General features: G+C 51.6%; 1 protein-coding gene across 1 annotated transcript in view; it reads left to right on the top strand.

Moving 5' to 3' along the window:
* Positions 1-4,234: 4,234 nt before the first annotated feature.
* The window catches only part of SPG7 (SPG7 matrix AAA peptidase subunit, paraplegin), a 29,772-nt gene continuing 21,230 nt past the window's right edge, over positions 4,235-12,776 (top strand). The window contains 3 exon segments of the mRNA XM_082608213.1: positions 4,235-4,433; positions 6,609-6,711; positions 8,112-8,201. Coding sequence (XP_082464339.1) covers positions 4,245-4,433; positions 6,609-6,711; positions 8,112-8,201 — 382 coding nt within the window. The 5' untranslated portion in view covers positions 4,235-4,244.

Genomic DNA, 12,776 nt, shown 5'->3' with positions numbered 1-12,776 from the left:
TACATGAGAAGCCCATGGAGTCACACGGTGAGGGGCTGCTGCCACGTGCCAGGAGCCAGGCAAGGGCGTCACCTTGGACACTTGGCAAGTTTCAGGTGACCACAACCCCAGGCGTCACCTGCACTGCAGCCTGGTGAGAGGCCAAGAACTCAGGAACCATGTGGCAATAAACACTGGTTGTTCTAACTTGCTGAGTTTAGGGTAATTTGTTACACAGCAATGGATAACTGATATAATCAACAGAGCAAGTGGTTAAATTAATGAATTTGGCATGTGCTGTCCAGAACTCTGGGTGTTAACACAGACCTGCCCTTTCCAGGCCCCTCCTAAATGTCTGTTCAGAATCCCACGCCCACGTCTGGAGAACTATTGAGGAATACATAGCTACTTAGTCATGTGCGAGTTCCTGGACAGGTTTTTTGCTAGTAATAATGGACTTTTCCCCTTTCAAGAACAAACCTGATATTATGAAATCTTGTTGTACGTGTGAGTAAAAGCCAATTAGTGAGCCATACGAGAAGAAATCGTTTCCTAAGAAAGATGTGCAGTCCAGAAACAAAATTTACCAAAATTCAGATGATGACTTTATTCAAACATTCCACAGGGGAGTGTATTTTATAGATGACAACGTAATATTGGGCAAAGATCTAGGTAGAGGCCAGGTCCTTCAAAGCTGCAAGGGAGCCTCAGCCCAGCAGCTCACCATTATGGGTACAGCTAGTCATTACCTTATGCAACAGCCAAAGGGTTCCAAAGACCAGGCCCAAGTGTGGAGTCACTATGCTTTTTAAAAAATTTTTATTGAAATATAGTTGATTTACAATGTTGTGTTACTTTCAGGTACACAGGAAAGTGATTCACTTATACGTACATATGTTTGTATATATATATATTTTTTTTTCTATTTTTTTAATATTTATTTATTTGGCTGTGTCGGGTCTTAGTCTTCGTTGTGGCACTCAGGCTCCAGAGCCCGCAGGCTTAGTTGCCCCGAGGCATGCGGGATCTAGTTCCCCAACCAGGGATCAAACCCCCATCCCCTGCATTGGAAGGTGGATTCTAAACCACTAGACCACCAAGGAAGTCCCTATCCTTTTTTTAGATTCTTTTCCATTATAGGCTATTACGAGTTACTGAATATAGTTCCCTGTGCTCTACAGTAGTTCCTTATTGGAACTGTGATTTTTTAAAAAAGGTTTAGCACGTTAGTTGCAGCCAAGCTGCCTAATTTGTGAAGAAGCAAATAATTATTTGCTCTGATATTAATAACGGAGCTTATATCTTAAAACCAAAGATGACCCAAAAGATCAACCTCTGTCCCAGACTGCTAAAGTGTTACTCCTATTTTACAGACAAGGGGACGGACAGATGTCCTCAGAGCAGCTTGCCTGAAGCCCCTCGGCTGACAGCTGGCGGCACAGGAGCCCAGCAAGGGTCAGAGGGACGTCAGCAGGACGAGGCGCCTCGCTCCCCTGGCCCTCCCGCCTGATGTCAGGGAGGTGATACAGAGGCCTAGACAAGCCTGGGCCGCAGCCAGTTCACCACGATGGCCTCTGACACAGTTAAGGGAAGCCAAGCCCAAAGGTCCTGATGTGCACGGGGTTCCAAGAGCTGAGGAAGTAGAAGTGAGTAAACACAAGTCACAAGGTACAGAAAGAACAGAGAGCAGGTGACGGAGAGGAGTGGCTCAGGAAAGTGAAGGCGGTGCCTCCGGAGTGGGGCCCGGGAGGAGCCGGGGCTGCTAAGGCCACCCCCCCACCTCAGGTCCTTCTCTGCCAGGGTCCAGGCCACTGGGCGTCTGAATTCTCTAACTGAACCCCCATCGCCCAAGGCCACTGCAGTGGTGGGACTGAGCAGGGCGGGGTTCAGAGTCAAGGTCCACCTCTCACCTGAGGCCTGGGTTGCAGCCAGCTCTCAAAGCACAGTTGTTCAGTAAATGTGTTTGGATGAGTGAATTAATATTTCCCAGAACCTCATTTCCCACGACATCCTGGATGTGGACGGCCTCCCAGCGGATGAGCTGCTTTCATGTATTCTTATTGCATTTTATCTTTACAACAACCCCGTGGGACACCCAATATCAGCCTCACTCTGCAGATAACTTTATCCCCATTTTACTGATGAGAAAATTGAGGCTTGGAGAAGGTAAGCACTTGCTCAAGGCCACAGACTCAGAAGGACAGAAGCCAGCACTCCTTTCCCAAAGCCCAGCTCCTGCTATCACCCTGCACTGCTTCCAAATGAACCTCCTGCAAAGAGCTTAGATCCCAACAACACTTTTTACTTCAAACAACGTTAATAGGACTGCATCTTACACTCTCCTGAAACACGTTCAAATTTGTTAGAGGCTGTGAGTCACAAATTCTCTGTGCTGGGTGAGAAGGGAACCGGGTGAGGGTGGGGCTCAGCCACTTCCTGTTAGGGCGGCGTTGCACAAGCTTTGATAGGGTGCAAGGGGGCAAGAAACTACTTGGAAGCCTGGTCATGGTTACGGGACTGGTCTGGGGAGAGTGGACAGCAGAATGTGGGTGGGACAGTTTAACCAGTGAAAGAAAAACAGTGAAGGAGGACACCGGGGAGGATGGATGGATTGTTCAGAGAGAAAGCGAGAAGGCAGGCAGTCCAGCTGTGCAGGTCAGGGGCAGCCCCCTCTCCACAATCAACCACACTCAAGACCCTGGCTGCCAGAGCGGGGACCTATAACCAGGATGCTGCATTAAAAAAAAAGTCTCTAGGGCTTCCCCGGTGGCGCAGTGGTTGAGAGTCCGCCTGCCGATGCAGGGGACACGGGTTCGTGCCCCGGTCCGGGAAGATCCCACATGCCGCGGAGCGGCTGGGCCCGTGAGCCATGGCCGCTGAGCCTGCGCGTCCGGAGCCTGTGCTCCGCAACGGGAGAGGCCACAACAGTGAGAGGCCCGCTTACCGCAAAAAAAAAAAAAAAAGTCTCTAAACGTTTGCAGCTTCAGGACCGAGGCGGGGAGCACATATGACCTTTGCAGCCATACGGAGAAGAGCACAGGCCCTGAAACCAGTCAGACCATCTCTAACACTCTGCGCCATTAATGCTTAGCTGTGACTGTAGAAAGGTTCCTTTAAAGTGTTCTGAGTCTGTTTCCTTATCTGTAAAATAGATGTAAAAGCATTTACTTCGCACACTTGTGAAGATTAAAAGAATGTTTGACACACAGCCAGGCACTAGCTGGCACTCAGTCAGACTGGTTATCATCTAATGACCGTAGGAATTCGGAGATTACAGAAAAACACACAAACTTAAGTCACCATAACACAATGAGCAGTCTCAGCGCTAAGGGTTCAAGCACCAGACCTCCCGGGGGCTGGGAAAGAGGCGGGGACCCTGGGGTCCGGAATCCCAGGGATACAACCACAGACTCCCCTCCGCCTCCCAGGGATCGAGCGGACTACGTCCCCCGGGGTGTGATCCTGGTCTCCAGAGCTGGGCACGACTTCCAGAGGGAGTCAGCCTGCCTCCAGGAGAAAACAACAGTGGACGAGATGGTTACGTCTCCAAAACTAAGCATCTGTAGGCCAAGATTGCCAGCCGCCTGCGCCGGGGGGCTCAGCTCCCCTCTCTTGAAGTCCTTGCTCTTACCCTAAGCCCCTTCCTCGTCCGCTCCGTCCGCAGGACCCTCCGGGCACCACCCGGGCAGGCTCTGCGGCCAGAGCCCGGACCAGCGAAGCCCTCCTCCCCTCGGCAGCACCCTCTTCCAAGACCGCGCCGGGGTCCAAGGGTCGGAGTAGGGGTTAGGGTCCAGGTCTGAGGGTCGGAGTCGGGGTCAGGAGTCGGGGTCAAGATCCGGGTCTGAGGGTCGAAGTCGGGGTCAGGGCCGCGGGCGGCCCTGCCATCTGCGCACGCTCCGCGCCCCTCGGGCTCCCTCGCTCGCTCTGAAGTCCCGGGACCCGCTGCGCCAAGTCCCTACGGGAGCGGCGGCTCGGCGCGGCGTTCCGATGCCCTCCTTGGCTGCAGCTCTACTCGAGGCGCTCCACATAAGGTGGCACCTCAAACCGCTAGAGAACTCCAGTAGGATTAGGGGTGCAGCTGACGCCGTGGGCGGCGCCGGAATCCGCGAGCAGGTGACTGACGCTTGGCAAGCCTGACCGCGCAGGTGCCCCAACAAGCCCCGGACAGCGCAGGCGCTCCGAGGAAACCACCCCCCCACCCCGCCCCCGACCGCGCAGGCGCCCCGACGAGGCCCCGACCGCGCAGGCGCCGCTTCCGGGTCAACATGGCGGCCGTGTATCTGCTGCTGCGCGCTCTCCGCCTGGGACCGGGGCCAGGGCCAGGGCCGGGGCGGCTGCGGGGCCGCTACTCTGGCTGGAGCCCAGGCAGCTCCGCCAGGACCGGGTGGAGGTGGCCGTATGTTGTCCACAGGCCTCTCATGGGTGTCGTCGGGCCTGGAGGCCGAGTCCTGCAGGTAATGTGCGGGGAAGATGCCCTCCCGCCGCCGGGTCTTCGTCGTCCGAGAGGCCGCTCCGGCCGGCAGCCCGGGGGAGGAGCGGGGGCCGAGGCGGGCGGGCGGGCAGCCTGGGGAGGGGCGGGGGGCGAGACGGGCGGGCAGCCCGAGGGAGGGGCGGGGGGCGAGGCCGCACAGTTCCTGCTTGGACTTTTCTAGTCCTTGTTTCGTGTGTTGGTATTTTCTGCCCGTCTTCCTGGCGTTTTGAAATTGAATCGAGTAAGAGTTTCATCAATTTCTGGCAGAGAACTATCAGCTCGTATAGATCAGATCCCACCCAGATGAATTCCAGCACCTTCCAGATGCTCTAAGTGGGCTGTCAGAAAGGTTTTTGTGTGAGCAAAGTACTTTGTAACTGTGTTTTGCTTTTGTCGTGTAGCTTGACATGTTATGGATTCAAATTCACAGACCCTATGGGTGAAGGGTGTGTTCCAGGCACTGTTAACGTTAACATTTCACTCTGAAAACAAAGACCCTAAGTTCTAAGCTGAAAAATCAGCCTTTTTCGCTGATTTTTTTTTAGCCCTCTCTTAGGACCTCGACTCTCAGATTTTAGGTTATAATGTATTATTGTTATTGTATTTTACCGTAACTTGAGGATCAATTTCATATCATAATCCTATTCTAGATTCCTGGCCACCTTTCCTGAGTCTGAGGGCAGCTATGGCTGCATTACACTTGTTTCTGTTTTTGCTGTTTAGTTCTACTGAGAAGGAAAATTATTATTTTTAATCAGATTCTTTGATTATTCTATGTAAATAAATAAGGACTGAAGTAGGCATTCACACATACTTGTGAAGTCTAAACAGATAACCTCACCAGTGGCTATAATAGTAATAAAACAAAGTCATCTGGTTTAAACAAGCAGTGTTTAGGGCTGACTTTGAAGAATGACTTTTTTTCCCCCACTATATCTAACACGCTGATGTTTCTCAGTTATTGGGCCCAGTCCACACTCTGTGGTCCTCCCTTTTATGCCTCCTGGTCATCCCTGAGCCAAGAATAGTAGTATTAATTAAATGGGACAATGATTGTATGGACGAGGAATTTTTAACCTGCTGCTAACAGGAAATTACATGTAACATACTTCTTTGGTAAGGAGTTACTTTTCTCCATAATAACAGCAGACCAGGGATGAACTAAGGGGAAAAAAATTAAAAATAAATAAGTAAATAAAACAGAAATGAAGAAATTGCCACCCCAGAGATAGAAGAAATTAAGATGTACCGTTGACCATAACATAAAACACATTCAAGTGGGACACTGGTGGACTACCTGGGAATGTTCTACAAGGAATAGTCGTCTGGAGCTGTGGGGAGCAAAGGGTCTGGGCAGCCACTGTGGCCTTTGCTCCTTGGGTCCTGCAGGAGAGCTGTGAGCCTTGGCTCACAGGATGGCAGCCACTGTTCTGCACCTTGGGGTCAGCGTTTCTTTGACTTGCTCGCTTGCTTTTAAGGGTTTTTTTTTGTTGTTGTTTTTAATCAACATCCCCATTTTATTGTATTTAGTTATTTTTTTAACTTTTTTTTAACATCTTTATTGGAGTATAGTGCTTTACATTGTTGTGTTAGTTGCTGCTGTATAACAAAGTGAATCAGCTATATGTATACACATATCGCCATATCCCCTCCCTCTTTCGTCTCCCTCCCACCCTCTAGGTGGCCACAGAGCACTGAGCTGATCTCCCTGTGCTATGTGGCTGCTTCACTAGCTATCTGTTTTACATTTGGTAGTGTATATACGTCAGTGCCACTCTCTGACTTCGTGTCACCTAACCCTTCCCCCTCCCCGTGTCCTCAGGTCCAAAAAATATGGAACACTTCGCGAATTTGCATGTCATCCGTGCGCAGGGGCCATGCTCATCTTCTCTGGATCGTTCCAACTTTAGTGTATGTGCTGCCGAAGCGAGCACTGCTTTTAAGGTTTTGATGCTGTTGTTTGTTTTTTTCTTTTGATGTTACGTTAAAGCTTTGCAATAATGCTCAGACTATTGGTTCCTATTTCAGGACAGTGTTAATATTACGAGTAAATAAATATCAGAGCTTTTAGGAGAGCTTTTGCAGCAGGGAGTTAGTCTGCATTGCCTGGGTGTGCTGTGGTGTTGGTGCGATTGATTCTCTGTATCGCTCTTTTCAGAGTTTCCAGTTGCGACTGCTGACCCCTACGTTTGAAGGGATCAGCACATTGTTGGTGAAACAGCATCTTGTCCAGAATCCAGTCGGACTCTGGAAACTTCTAGGTGTGTATCTTTTGAAGACAGAGGTGACAGGCAGAGCCTGTGGCATTTGTGAATAAATTCAGAGAATGTTGCTTGTTTGACATCATCAGACAAACGAAATCACGAAGAGGACCGGCTGCTACTCATTGTGAGCCCCCAGATGCTCTGAAACGAAGTTTATGAGGAGGAAATTTGTCTAAGGTCTGAACAAGCCATTTTTGCTTCTTTTGAGTTGTCTCTCTTTTTTTTGTTTTTAATTCTGGTAATAATTGGGCTGCTTGACAAAGGTTTTCATGTGCTGTAGCCAACTCCAGGGACGTTTAGTAAGGAGCTGCAAACTGGCTGTGTGTGTCTTACGTGCAGAAGGCACGTAAACGCAGCCTACAGATAACGTGCTTTCACACTGGAGTGGCACCGATTAATGGGATCTTGGGACATCCTGCTGTCTCTGTTGATCTTAGGTCAAAGGACCATAAGGGTTGACACCTGTACTTTTACTCCCCCCTTTATTCAGTTGGAACAGGGAAAAAGCAAAATCTCCCACTGCTACATACGTACCCACCCCGGTCATGGCAGCCTGCACGTGCCCCCAGTGGCACAGCCGTCACCTCCAGACACCCCCGTGTCAGGTGGACATCGAAGCAGTTTTATTTGTGATTCTCTTAATGTGTATGAAGAAAGGTGCAGCCCAGTCACGTTGTGAGACGCTTTCCCCCGTTTTAAGCAGTGGTTGGTTCAGACCTTGGACAAGTCAGATCCTTTGGTGTGAGGAGTGGTCCGGGGGCGCGTCTGGGTGAAGGTGGTGGCCCGGGGCTGCTGTTGCTGCGCCCTACCGAAGCCGCTCGCCGCCGCTCGCCGCTGTTCATTTGTTTAAATTCATTTAAAGTGACTGCATGTCTTGAAAGGGCTGTTCTCCAACAATTTCATGACACTTTCTCAAGTTTGTGTTCATCATTTTTTTTTTTTTTTTTTTTTTGCTGTACGCGGGCCTCTCACTGCTGTGGCCTCTCCCGTTGCGGAGCACAGGCTCCGGACACACAGGCTCCGCGGCCATGGCTCGCGGGCCCAGCCGCTCCGCGGCATGTGGGATCTTCCGGGATCGGGGCACGAACCCGTGTCCCCTGCATCGGCAGGCGGACTCTCAACCACTGCGCCACCAGGGAAGCCCTGTGTTCATCATTTTTATTCCCTCACGTTGGCTAATTTAAATTACAGAAACACTTACTTCAGTTGAAGTGGTTCATTATTTATAATGAGTAGATATTAGAATAAGAATGATTACCCCAGCGTCTAGATCCTGTGCACGTAGCTTTCAGATAGCTTCTGTTTTGTTTGGTTGTCTGGGAATACGCTCTTCTCCTGAGGGTTCCCCTGTAGTTGCAAGCCTGATTGTTATTAAACACTTTCCCTATTCCTTGTAGGAGGCACGTACTACTTTAACACCTCAAGGTGGAAGCAGAAGACGAAAGGCAGCGATAAAGCCAAGGGGAGGAGCCCTGAAGATGACGAAGGTATATCCATCAGATCTTAAGCGATGGCTGCCTTGGTTGTCTGCACGTGTGTGCTCTAGTCTAAGGAATAAGAAGCCCATCCTAGGATCACACCTGCCCCCGTCCCTAATGCAATAGCTGGATTCTTCCTGCACATCCTTTTAGGGACGGCTTCATCAGCACCTGTGTCCCTTGTTCAGAGTGCCTGAAGGCGGGTGGGGTTGCTGTGCTCTGTGTGGAGAGGGTGGACCTCGGATCCGCCCTGGACTCAGAGCTCTGGGGGAGGAAGGCTCCAGGACTCGCCGGCCGAAGCCCCGCTCTCGTGCACACCTGACTGGTGTTGGCACTGCCTCCAGGCCTGAGGAGCAGCCCCAGAGGACAGGATGGTACGGGGCATGGGCTTGGGGAAGGAGTGGGGCCCCAAGCCTCAGGGCACAGCGAACTCACTTGCAAGTCTCCTCTCGACTCTGGAATTAGGACTCGATGATTGTGTGAAGGGGAGGGAAATGAAAAGGGAACTTCGGACTGGATTGACGTCTAAGATGCCAGCTGGCTGCGGGGAGCTGATGCACGTGGAACTCGCTAGGCCTTAGGAGTGGTTGGAGCGCGCCCAGCACTGTGCTCAGTGACTTGTGTGCACTCTCTTCAGAGTGACCCTGTCACTGGCCCTTTCTACATACGAGGACGCTGGATGCCTGCTCTTTGCTGGGTCCAGGGAGGGACACACGCGTGGGGAAGTGGCGCTGATTTTGACGTGGCTGCAGAGGGTTGTGGTGCGGGACCCGAGGCCCGGGGGCCCTAGAGGAGGTACTTTACCCAAAGTCCAGCCATGCTCAGAACCAGGCTCCTGTGAGCCCCAGACGCCTCAGGGGGGACGGCAGCCTGAGAAACACTTTCTTTATCGGACCCCGGGCCTGTCACCAGAACTGCACACAGACTGGTCCCGTTCCCCAGGCCTCATCTTTCCGGAAGGGCGCAGCCACCCTGGCAGCTTAGTTGGGACAAGACGGCTTCCCGACCAAGTTTTGGTAACCGTGGGGAGGACCTTCCTCCCTAGTCTGGTCCAGAAACGTCTTCAGGAGCTGGGGGTCTGGAGGTTCGGCCCCAGAGCCCACTGGTTATGGGGTGAAGCCCCTTGTGCTCGACTTTCGAGGAGGAGCTGCGTTTTCCTGATGCTCACGTCCATCCTTCGCTGGCGGCCCCTTCGTTTACCTTGAGAGGAGCTGTAACTTTCCATTGGTCTCGACTCCCATAGTGCCCTTGGTTGGGTTCAGATTAGATGTTTCTGGTTGTCGACCTCCTGGCCACAGGCTCAGGCAGTGTGGGTGCTGCAGGCTTCCTTCATCATCACCCCTGGGGGAAAGCCCCCAGGGGACTTGGCTCTTCTTTTTTTTTTTTTTATAAATTTATAAATTTATTTAGTTATTTATGGCTGTGTTGGGTCTTTGTTGCAGCACGCAGGCTTTCTCTAGTTGTGGCGAGCGGGCTTCTCATTGAGGTGACCTCTCCTGCCGCAGAGCACGGGCTCTAGGCCCACAGGTTTCAGGAGTTGTGTCATGTGGGCTCAGCAGTTGTGGCTCGTGGGCTCAGTAGTTGTGGCTTGCGGGCTCTAGAGCACAGGCTAGGTAGTTGTGGCACATGGGCTTAGTTGCTCCACGGCATGTGGGATCTTCCCGGACCGTGGATCGAACCCGTGTCCCCTGCATTGGCAGGTGGATTCTTAACCATTGTGACACCAGGGAAGTCCCCCCATGCATTTTTAAGCATTTCACTGCATGACCTTTGACCATGGGTATTTTTCTTTATTTTTCCTACTTTTTTTCTTCCCCCGGCTGCACCGTGCGGCATGTGAGATCTTCATTCCCAGACCAGGGATCGAACCAGTGGCCCCTGGCCTCTGGGAGGGCCAGGGAATTCCCTCCTACAATTTTTTTTGATATTATTTTTTTATATTTTTCCTACAGTTTCATTGGTTTTGTCAGCAATTCCAGGTGTCTTACTCCACACGTTTCCGTGTGAAATTACTTGGCAGATTATACTTCTTCTACCTTCCTGGGGTGTAGCGCTGGCAATCCCAGTTTTCCCCGAGGTTTGTAAGCACCTGGCTGTTGAAGGAGATCCCAGTCAGGAGCCCTCTGCTCGGCGTTTGGCAGGTAGAACTTTAATAGTAATAACTTGTAATTTATCACCGAGATCATAGTTTTCCTTTAAAGCTGATTGTTTGAACACGTGTGTCTTCATGTTCTGAGATATGTGCTGTGTCTTCAAGTGTGTCATTCATTCAGAGACATTCTGAGCTGGAGGAGGAAGGTAAGGGCTTGTTTCATGAGAAAATACGCAGGGTTACGGAAAACAAACCCTGAGGAGGCTGATACTGGCAGATGTGAACATTGTTTCCTCCCAACAAGTCAGTGCTGGGTCCAGTAACACATAGTTTAATGGAACAAAGTAGGAAATCCAGAAGCAGAGTCTAGTTTGTCTAAGAATTAGCAAGTAACTAAAGTGGCATTTCACACAGTGTCAGAAAGGGTGGATTGTATAGAAATGGTTTGGAACCGTTGCTTAGTTGTTTGGAAGGAGATTAAATTAGACTCTCATTTCATTTGCCAACATAAATTCTGAGTGGATTGAATCGTTAAATTTAAAAAGCAAAACCGGAAAAGAATTAGGAGAAAATAGAGGGGACCATTCCTTAACTTGAAACGGGCAAAGCCTTTAGAAGGAGAAGGTAGGTGGGCCGGAGCAGCTTCTGCGTCTGCCTGGCTGGTGTCGCGTCGCTCAAGCTGGTGCGTGGTCCTGCGGATACTGATTTCTGGGAGGAGTGGCCATGGCCGCTTTCTTTCTGCAGCTCCTGACCTGCCGTGGCTGCGGACACGTGTTCCCCCCGCTAAGCCCATCGCAGGTAACCGTCGGGCACTGTAGCGCCGGGGACCAGGGGCAGAGTCAGTCTGGGGAAAGGGTCGCGGCGGCTCCTTCCCTCCGCCCGTGCCGCCTGTACACCTGGTGCACACCCGACGAGGCGGCGGCCCTGGGCTGGGGCTGTGCCTCCCCGCCTCCTTCCTGGGGTGGTTGTATATTTGTTCATTTTGGGCTGAACTGTAGCTTGCCTTGAGAAAACGGGATAAAGTTCATGTCCATTATATTTGCATTAGACGATAATTGCTTGCTTAAGCAAGATTTTTTTTCCATGAGGGTGTCTTCTGGACTGTGAGGGAGTTGACTGGCCCGTGAGCTCTCAGCTCTGTGGACTGCATGCAGGCAGCACAGCCCAGTGTCCCGCTCAGACCTGCCCTCTGAGAGCCTTGAATGAGAAAGGCCAGTCCTGAAAGATTATTTACCGTTCGATTCTCCAAACACAAGATTACAGAGCTGGAGAACAGATCAGTGGTTGGAGTGATGGAGTTGTCATGTCTTGACTGATGATGGATACGCAGACGTTGACCTGTGATGAAATCGCACAAAACGGAAGCCACACGGGAGCGCGGGTCACAAGGGGTGGCTGTGTCAGTATTGTCCACGTTTTGGTTGTGATGTTGTTCCCGGTTTTGTCAGATTGACTGTTGGAAGGCCCTGAGCCCAGTAGACGCGGAAGAGGGGCCTCTGTTACTTCTCACGAGTACGTGGTGCCTACAGTTACCTCATTGTGAAAGGTTAACAAACAGCGATGGCTGGCATTTCCAGAACACGTTTTGTGGACGGTGCCCCTTTATCCTCTGTGCGGTGCACCTCGTCTCCATCTTCAGGTTTCTCTCCGGGCTGTGGGTCAGGACCAGCCCCGTGGTGGTATTAACGAGAGCCAGGGTATGGCTGCATCCTCCCTGTGTTCACGGCACAGAGCTCACGGCTGGGGTGGACACGTGGAGGGCCCCTGCAGCGGTCTGCACGTTCAGCAGCGTCGTAACTGGTTCACTTGTCTTCAGGCGGCTGGTTCAGGTGACTCACCACATCAGTTGACATCCTCAGACCCCCGAGAAGGACTCGTGGGACCACAGTTTTCCAGCGGTCCAGCGGGTAGACAGTCTAACGGCTTAGGAAGCAGCAGCCTCTCCTGGGTGCCCCGGGCAGTAGAGATTGTGGGGTGACCCTCAGCTCTCCGTGAGCTGCATATACGAGGAGCAGCCGGCGGGAGGAGCTGTGCTCACGAAGGCGGGTTCACCCCCCGCAGACAGGACCCAGGCAGAGGCGCCAGCCGGCAGCCTCGTGTCCCCGAGTCTGGAGGGATCATGGACTTGGTGGGGAGGAGACAAGGGGGCCTTCTGAGTGGAGGGAATGTCCTTTCTGCCCAGGGCATTCACATGCCTTTTCTATGTAGAGTCTCAGGGTCAGATCTTGTTTCGTCTCCTACACCTCAAGAACCTTCCATCTGTTAAGCCGATCCTGTGTCTCACTTTTGTATCTTCCCTTACTGTTTTCCCGTTGTCTTTCTTGGAGCGGCCCACATGATTTCATACCTGATCAGTACTATGGATGTATGTTTTGTTACATTTGGTTTCCTTATGTTAAAGTTTCAGAAATGGAACTAGTTCAACCAGTTCAGGCTGGCATGGCAGGGCTGTTGGGCAGTGCGGCTGCCAGGGTTGATTGCCCCCCACAGGG

This window comes from Mesoplodon mirus (genome assembly GCF_964341445.2).
Source record: "Mesoplodon mirus genome assembly, chromosome: 19".
NCBI classification, from domain to species: Eukaryota; Metazoa; Chordata; class Mammalia; order Artiodactyla; family Ziphiidae; genus Mesoplodon; species Mesoplodon mirus.
This window is presented reverse-complemented; position numbering and strand designations above follow the sequence as displayed.